Here is a 9,717-nt window from a genome sequence, read left to right on the forward strand (position 1 = left end):
CTTTCCTTGCTGCATCTTTGTACATACATAAAAAATGCGTGTTTAAATAACATGCCATTTTCAGATTTTTATCAATGAAAATATTGAGAGTCATCAATTATAAAGCAATAAATTAATGTACAGAAAAGTGACGCTTGGTCAGAAATACTAGGGTACTCTTTTTATTCAAGAACAACAGTAAAAAACGCTGGACTGACATATAATCCATATTATAGTACGGGGATTAGTTATTTCAAATAAAATAAGGCTAAATCAGCTTTATCAAAATAATTTATCTGCTGTGATATATTACAAAATGTTGATGTTAGTTGTCTAAATTGGTTTTAAGAAGTAACATTATTCAGTTTTAGTAAATTACTCCGTACCTAACTCACATTCTAAACTGAATTACTACTTCAATGAGATACTTCAGCTTAATAAAAATGTTGTTCGTCAAACTCACGCTCTAGGTGCAGTATGTGGCTGGCACGAAGTTACATATTGTGTTGTGAGTGTTGTGAGTGGCACAGGTGGCACTAGCTTTAAATCACAACTCGCAAGTACCACCAGTGTCATCTCGGTGGGTCAACCGAACAGCTGTTCTCCAAGCAGCAACGGTACGGATCAGCTATGTTGTTCTCGAACTGTTATCCGGTACCTACAACAATGCCTTCACTTGAATTTTCCCATAATACGTGCTATGAAATACAAAAATAAAGTTTGAATACTGCGTCTTTTGTTGGTAGGTACTAATCGGAGCTTATCTTTCTAAGGTCAATATGAAAGTAAAGTTGAGTTGTAGGAATAACATTTCTATTGTTCCAATGATCATGAATAGGCTCGGAAACGTCAATATGCGATCAACTGAAGATAGCTGTTCCCTACAAAAACTTGTTGTGATCACCACCGTGCTGTCATATACAGGGTGTCCCAAAACTCAACGATAATCCGAGACAGGATGAAAGGCCAAGTCATACTGGTTCTAGGAAAAATTAAAAAAAAATTCCATGTCACTTAGTTCAGCAATAATAGACACTTTTCGAAAAAGTTGAAATTCCACACCCTTGATCGCATTTTCAAGTCCTGTGATCACCAATGTCACAATTTCGCTGTGTTTTTTTTTAATTTCGTGATTTTCATTAAATATGCTATTAATCGTAAAACAAATTAATGCACAAAACATTGTTAATTTCATAAAAAAAGTAAAGTTTTAGTGAGTCATGGTTCACAAAAATATCGTTAGCTAACTTTGACGCTTCATATTGAAAAAAAAATGTACTACACTACCCTTGGCAAGTTATTTCAAAAGTTGGCGCATTTAATCAAGATTTCAAAATGGTGCAACACTTGCCACTTTTCTTGCCATTAAAAATGTTATTTTTATTTGAACGACGAGTATCCTCGAAAATGGATCGGACGCAGTGGTACAAAATTTTATGGCGTCCTCGTTCCCCCGATCTAAATCCAGTAGATATTTTTTCCTGGGAATGCATAAAAGAAAAAGTCTATTCGAAATCAATAGAAAATCTATCAGAACTTTGCCAGAAAATTGACACAGCGTCAGAGGAAATAAATGCAAGAAGTTTTGCTTGACTGGTGCAAAGGTCTTTTGTAAGGCGTTGCAGAGCCTGTATTCGTGCCAGAGGAAAACAATTCGGAATTACTTTAGTTTAAGGAGAATAATGAAATAAGAACGATGGTTCGTTCATTCTTTTTTTTTATTATTATTATTATCTAATATGTTTATTACATTAAATATTGATTATGGACTGACTCAATTACCTCTTTACTAAAAATAATTGCTTTCCTCTGGCATGAATACAGGCTCTGCAACGGCGTACAAAAGATCTTTTTACCAGTCAAGCAAAATTCCTTACATTTATTTCCTCTGACGCTGTGTCAATTTTCTGGCGAAGTTCTGATAGATTTTCTATTGATTTTGAATAGACTTTTTATTTTATGCATTCCCAGTAAAAAATATCTACTGGATTTAGATCGGGGGAACGAGGACGCCATAAAATTTTGTACCACTGCGTCCGATCCATTTTCGAGGATACTCGTCGTTCAAATAAAAATAACATTTTTAATGGCAAGAAAAGTGGCAAGTGTTGCACCATTTTGAAATCTTGATTAAATGCGCCAACTTTTGAAATAACTTGCCAAGGGTAGTGTAGTACATTTTTTTTTCAATATGAAGCGTCAAAGTTAGCTAACGATATTTTTGTGAACCATGACTCACTAAAACTTTACTTTTTTTATGAAATTAACAATGTTTTGTGCATTAATTTGTTTTACGATTAATAGCATATTTAATTAAGATCACGAAATTCAAAAAAACACAGCGAAATTGTGACATTGGTGATCACAGGACTTGAAAATGCGATCAAGGGTGTGGAATTTCAACTTTTTCGAAAAGTGTCTATTATTGCTGAACTAAGTGACATGGAATTTTTTTTAATTTTTTCCTAGAACCGGTATGATTTGGCCTTTCATCCTGTCTCGGATTATCGTTGAGTTTTGGGACACCCTGTATATCTATTACACATACATATGAATGTATGCTAAGACAAGTGGTTCCCGCCTTACATCACATGGATCACACGCATCACGCGGTATTCACGAGCCACGAACACGCAGGAGAATGCACCACATCAGTAAATACTAGCGCGCACTCACCACTCGCTCCACTAGCTCCACTAGCTCCCTCATTACATAGGATGCCTTCTAGCTGTCGATCATTAACGTTTACCTACTAACACACACACACACACACACACGGACTACCGAGAAACACAGTCATTAATCGATGATTATTGTTTATCATCGTTGAGATCAATTCCGCTAACTTGATTTTACTTCTGACGCACGCTTGCACTAACTCTACGCTATGTACTAACAAGGAAAATTCAATGTGCACTGCTTACAATTTCAATTATCTTTCTAATATCGGGAAAACATGATACACGGTGTAACTGAACAACCTATGTCTCTGTGAACTGAGGAGTTCAATATTAAGTATTGTATATGTATTAGCGTCATTAGCTTGTGTACAGGGTGGCACGGGCGAGCTCTACCGCATGTCGCCCGATGTCGCGTGCCGGCCCGCGCATACGCCGTCTCTATCTAGTTACCTTCTCCAGCTTGTATGCTTCTATACAACTATTGTCCTTTGTTTGTGTCCTACCTTTTGCTTTCACTTTGTATTCCTGTCATAGGGTCAAGAGGCCCGCGACTACTTTCCAGTATTAAAGGAACGATACAATCAGCGATTTGGATGAAGGCTTTCGATATGCCGCGGTTTGCTCTCTAGTACCAATGAGGATGCAGGGCTTTACGCAATGCTATTTGCTAGCCACGCCAAGTATGTGGCCGTCCTCATTGCATGCGAGCCGCGAGCTTCCATAGAATCTATAAGTAGGTTCACTTACTGTCGCGTGCGTCCACATCTCGTCTCGAACCAATTAACTACATCATATTTTTAAAAGTTTCCTCTTTACACACACTCTACTACTCTCTATTTAATGGTGATGTACCTATAACAGGGTATGGATACGTTAACTTGTACAACTTTTATATAATGTATCAGTCCAAGACGGGTCTCTCGCGTTCACGTGAAACTTTGTAGCCCTACTCTCTTTAAACTCAGCACTATGTGGCTTACCACAATGAGAGAGCCCATGTTAACCGTAAGTAGATAAGATGTGCGACTGATAATGATTACATACAAACAGACAGTTTGTTCGCGAAGGAGTGCGATGTGGTCGGTCGACACTCGACATGCACAGTACAGGAGAATACAGACGCTAGACGGACAGACAATGCAGTGAGGATCACTGACATTCACTGACATGCGGCTAATACTGAACAAGTTCCGTTAAGACGCGCTCTCCGTAATCGCTGCTCCACTTCTCGACTCTTTGTTGTAAAGTGTTGGTCGTCCGCCTCGGGTGAGCTCGTGTACCCCGAGTCTCCGACAACCGCACATTCAACTCGTCACCACCATTATTTAGTTCGACATAACCCTTCACTACTAACCAGTTGCGCTCACCGGTCGTTAAACGATCAGAAGGTTAACCAACCATTGGCGCGGTCATTACGTAGATGGGTGACCGCAGAGTGGTATTTGAATTGGGCGTCTCCGTGCTTCGGAGGGCACGTTAAAAGTCGGTCCCGTTTGTTGTCTACTAAGATAACAGTCGTTAAGCCACGTCAAAGGCCTATCGGGCGGCTTGAACAACTTTGACACTAGGTTGACCACTAAACATCCCAACTAGCACACAAGCTGCTTATACAGTCGTTATACAGCCTGATAGTTGCATAAGAGTCGTTCAAATGCTGTACAATTCTCTATAAGTTGTATACTAGCTATTTAAAAAACCCTTTAACAGCTAGGCGGGACAGTAGCCGTTTAGTAGGAAACTAATGACTTATAGTGATATATGAGCATGTAATTGCATCGCTAGACAGCCTAGGGAAGTATAACTGAGTTAATGGAATCTTCTATAACACCGTAAACTGTATAAGGGGACTTTAGGAGATAAAGGAGTTTAAACGGAGTTATGCGTTGCGCTTATAGCGCTCAAGAGCGTAAATAAGCTTTTTGTAATGCCTTAGGTTCTATAACAGATTTTTTTAGGGCTAGTGTATTACTCATCTATAAAAGAGTTGCGTAGGTCTTTAATAGCGCCTTGAGCGTTATATCAGATATTTATATGGCTTCTGTACGGCAAATAGATGTATAAGGTATCATTCGAAACATTTTTACAGCCATGGGGATTACAGAATTATGTTAAGCACCTAAAGCGCTATAACCGAGTAATATACCTTTATACTAAAGCTTAAAATTATTATCATAATATATTTACATAGGTGCAGTGGTGGTTCAGTCTGTCAACTGTTTTTAAAGAAAAAATAAAATAAAATAAAATAAAATAAAATAAAATAAAATAAAATAAAATAAAATAAAATAAAATAAAATAAAATAAAATAAAATAAAATAAAATAAAATAAAATAAAATAAAATAAAATAAAATAAAATAAAATAAAATAAAATAAAATAAAATAAAATAAAATAAAATAAAATAAAATAAAATAAAATAAAATAAAATAAAATAAAATAAAATAAAATAAAATAAAATAAAATAAAATAAAATAAAATAAAATAAAATAAAATAAAATAAAATAAAATAAAATAAAATAAAATAAAATAAAATAAAATAAAATAAAATAAAATAAAATAAAATAAAATAAAATAAAATAAAATAAAATAAAATAAAATAAAATAAAATAAAATAAAATAAAATAAAATAAAATAAAATAAAAAAGATTTTCAAACTATTTTAATATTCAACGACTGACCCCTAAAAGTACGAGTTAAATGCTGGTGTGCGACCAAAACAGTTATATTGAAGCACTCCTATGCCACAACTGCAAAACCTTGAGGTCTACAACAGCAAACACTAGAGCCTTTGTACAGCTTAAGGCGCTAGAGCAGATGTAACCAACTCTGAGAGCTGCTTGATCGAGACGCCATTATAGCATTTGGTAAACATATTTTTTGAGGTTATTACGATCTTTTGAAGATCATATAAATCTATAGCCTGGTAACGTTAACATAATGAAAATCATTTTTTATTACCTATAACCCTAATTAAATTATCTGTAACCCTCAAAGTCTTATTTATGTTCAAAATACAATTTCCAAATCCACATATCTATATAATTTTTGCACTTAAAACTGAATATTTTGAGGGCGCATGAAAATATTGACGATAATATACATATATATTGACAGCAAACTTGAACTCGCACTTTCATATCACGTACACAAAGAAATAAAAGCGATAGACTACTTGTTATTTTAATAATCCAATCCGTAAAAATAAAATGTCTCCTCATTTGTCACTGATGATTCATTTTAAAAAAATATATTTAGTTTACACCATAATAAACCGACTATATTACTAATTTAGAGCGTTAGCATTTATAACCGTTACACAGTAGCGCTAAAATAAGGTAAAGGTGGTATAATCGCGCTGCAAGAGCTTTTTCGAACGCTCGTGGCGCTAACCACCTCTGTACAACAGCTGGTAAGCGCCACGAAGCTGCGAAAAAGCTCTTGTAGCGCGATTATACCACCTTCATCTTATTTTAGCGCTCCTGTATTACTACTATACTACGTACTATTATAATTACTATTTACGACCACTGTAGATCCAATGTCGAGCTATAAGCTGGACAGTATGGGCCTATTTGACGCTACAAGAGCTCTGTAGCCGCTTATAGAACCACTATACTTCTTACTAAGGAGCCTAAGGCGTTATAAAAATCCTTTAACCGGCCATTGTACAGCTTGTTATAGCGCTTGTGTGCTAGTTGGGATACGACAAACAAACCAACTACACATCTTTCTCAAGTGCAATATCTCTTTGTTATTATAGGTATTCTCTAATGAATACGGCCCACACAACGCCTAAAAAAGTTCCTGCCCGAAAACCACGGCTTTCTTCATTTTATCTGTAACTTTGCAAACAAACAAATGGTTAAGGTTAAGACTAAATTGTAGTCACCTCGCAGGTTGTATGTGGACACAGCGCAGTCATCACTGCAACGTTCTGTCAGAAGTAGGTAATCAGAACTGTAAACAGAAGTGAGTTCAGTAAGTTTGGCTTGTATCTCTACAGCAGTACATAGGGACATTTCGAGTCTAGGTACAAATAGATCACGCGAGTTAAATGCGTAATAATAGTAGGCCGTTGTAAATTGAAGTGTCCCGCGCGTCGCTACATTTTATTTTATTTTCACAAACAAACTAATTGTGTCAAGCGGCGAGTGTGCTGGTATTGTTGCCTACCTACACTGTCCGCCACCCGGCGCGGCGGCGGCGGCGGCGGCACACACTACACACACAACACTGGCAACACACGCTCCACGCCTGCAGCTCTCACACCACGCAGCGAATAGCCACCACAGAGTGGTTGTAGTCAGGTCGAGTGTATGCACAGTTCGCTCGTCGATTTCATTATTCACCATTGAGGATATAGTTAGTGCGGCGGTCGCGCCCAGCACTCTGCACACTGCAGTATCTTCACAGAGTTATTTAACATGCTACGAACAAAAAGGACGTAACAACGTCGACGCGACCGCATTAAACGAATATAACGCGTGTTACATTTATTTAGGGCGGCTTCTGAACTGGGCGTCAAGTAACTCATTTCTGCGGAGATCGTTTGGAGTTCAGTGGCTTCGTCTATTATTACAATAAGTGGAGGAGCAGCTCCCCGCGCACCGAGGCGCGCGCTGCACTCGACGCCGCGCGCCGCACCTCTCCGGCCTGGCCTCACCTCTCCGGTCAACTCCGGTGATGAGCGTGATGACAGCCATCGGCGGCCGCTTCATGTACGCGTATCCACCGGACACAGCGCTGCACAATATGCGCAGCTATCTGCGCTATCTGCACTCTACGTGCTCTACATGCTCTACACGTACCAACATAATATATTTTGTGTCTCGTTAGGCGCCTACTCAAACATATATCAATAAATATGAAAGCTTAAAATAACTACCATCTTCACAAAAATATTCATCGATACGTCATCGTAGGTCGCGAGCGCGGCTGACGCGCCGCGCACCTCGTGTTTTTATTTAATTCAGAAGAGATAGCTTTATTAGACATGTTTTCCACTAATTAATTGGAACGATTACGTACAAAACATGTTATTAATAGCTGCAGTGACATCGTTGGCTTGTGTCAACATGTTTATATAAGTAATAGTTTAGAATCCGCGTCGTGCGACTACTATTTTGGTTGAAGTTGGTGGTCACTTTCACAGCCGCGTATCGCTTTACATACGAGTATCTCGCTCACAGACTAACTCTTGTTTGGTGATGTGTTGTCACACACGCCACCGCTCCACCACGCACACATGCGTGAGACACACACAACAGACGACCACTAATAATAGGTAAGTAATTGTTTAAGTGATAAGCGACACAGCTGTATTGGGCGGTAAACACGTTGAAAACAATACGTACTCTGCTACAATACATTACAAAATATTTGACATCGTTCCAACAGATTTACTCTTCAAAACGAGAATTGTTATGTTCGCGGTGAACATTTTCAAGGATTATAAAATTGTTACAACATTATATATTATGATATGAAGTTTCTCAACGTTCAGTCGCGCGATTTCGCCTCTAAATATGGCGCCGGCAATAGCTCTATTGCAATAACCAACGATGCTGTGATGCGGCGAACTGGCGATGCGTGCCGAGAGAGGCGGGAGTGACGGGACACAATGTCACCTGAACACAGCGCACAATAGATACAAATAGAAAATATAAACAAGTGGAAAGTTGGCGGATTATAAAAATAGTGCGTGCCGCGGTGCCAAATCGCCGTCACTCGGTCGAAGCGAGAGCTCCTCGCACTTCGCAGCGACAAACACCGCCATCAGTGCCATCAGTGCCATCACCGACACGCTCCTTGCTTTAAATAAATGAGCAGGTGACGGCTCGCGTCACGACACTCACGGCCCGACCACGACCCCTGCGTGTACTACTCTACACCACCACACCACGACACGACTACTATCTCGTGCACCCTGCTCTACGGAAGCCAAGTCAAGTGACTGCTTCCAAACATCAGTCCTCTCACCCGTCGCCGTGATAACGAGCCACATGATAGGTGCTGGTCGCTTATCGTGATCAAATAATATATGATCGTCTTTCCACCTGTGTAACTTTGACAAAACTGGACCAATTCCAAAAATGTAGCAAACTTAGAAAGTTGTTGTTTCCACATGTAGGTGGGCTCTATGCCACAGTACCGGCGACACTCAGTACCGCTCGGCACCGCTCGGCGTCGCTCGGCAGCCGCCGATCGAAGGTTTTACCGGCGACACTCAGTACCGCTCGGCACCGCTCGGCGTCGCTCGGCAGCCGCCGATCGAAGGTTTTACCGGCGACACTCAGTACCGCTCGGCACCGCTCGGCGTCGCTCGGCAGCCGCCGATCGAAGGTTTTACCGGCGGCAATATTCCAACCTATCAAATACCTCACTAATACTAATTATTTCCTGCATGTTCGACTTTGTGCCACCAATTATAAACTTGATGATAATGTCCCGCTACAAAATAGTTTTTAAATGCCATATTAACTATAGCTTTTTATATTATAATGTATAATCGTACAATTAGGTATGTGCATCGCTGGGAATGGTCTAAACTTATATAACAAATGTTGTTCACTGTAACATGTAGCAGACCCTCATGAGTCTCATGACGCTCGAGCGCGCGTGTCGCGTGTGGCCGGTGCTGCAGTGTTTGTGACACACTTAACTGAACACACCACACTACTAGACCAGACATCGCGTGACCTACTACCTACCTACTACCGACCTGACCTAAGCATCTTGTCTTATGTTTGTAGTCTTTAGTAGTGGCAAGTATCGGTAGTACTGGTCTACAATTATAGTATAACAATATTCTCAGTCCGTCAGGGGTATATGGTGTAGTGCGTTATAGCTTATTCGGTCTTCCTCAATATTTATTTATTGTTGATTGTAGCGAATAATTAAATAAGCGGAATGTATACGAACCGGTTGGCGGATCGAGCAAACAAATTAATGTGCCTCGGGAGACTCGACACTCGAGAGGCAAAACAACAAATTTGCGAAAACATCCCAATTAGGAAACGGTTATTCGTGTGAAACGCAGAGGTCACGACAGCCGCGCC

The 9,717-nt window shown here is 39.4% G+C and overlaps 1 protein-coding gene and 1 long non-coding RNA gene across 2 annotated transcripts; one reads left to right on the forward strand and one right to left on the reverse strand.

Moving 5' to 3' along the window:
- Positions 1-297: 297 nt before the first annotated feature.
- LOC142987090 (uncharacterized) lies at positions 298-7,220 on the reverse strand. Its single transcript, XR_012960505.1, has 3 exons — positions 6,833-7,220; positions 6,549-6,616; positions 298-637 (listed from the first exon to the last, which is right to left on the reverse strand). It is a non-coding gene; the product is annotated as an uncharacterized LOC142987090 (long non-coding RNA).
- Positions 7,221-7,716: 496 nt separating this feature from the next.
- LOC142987091 (uncharacterized) lies at positions 7,717-9,124 on the forward strand. The gene is made up of 2 exons (XM_076135641.1): positions 7,717-7,943; positions 8,790-9,124. Exons 1-2 carry the CDS (start codon positions 7,867-7,869, stop codon positions 9,043-9,045), a joined length of 333 nt encoding a protein of 110 aa, XP_075991756.1. The 5' UTR covers positions 7,717-7,866; the 3' UTR covers positions 9,046-9,124.
- The last annotated feature ends 593 nt before the right edge of the window (positions 9,125-9,717 follow it).

This window comes from Anticarsia gemmatalis, chromosome 3, assembly GCF_050436995.1.
Source record: "Anticarsia gemmatalis isolate Benzon Research Colony breed Stoneville strain chromosome 3, ilAntGemm2 primary, whole genome shotgun sequence".
Taxonomy (NCBI): Eukaryota; Metazoa; Arthropoda; class Insecta; order Lepidoptera; family Erebidae; genus Anticarsia; species Anticarsia gemmatalis.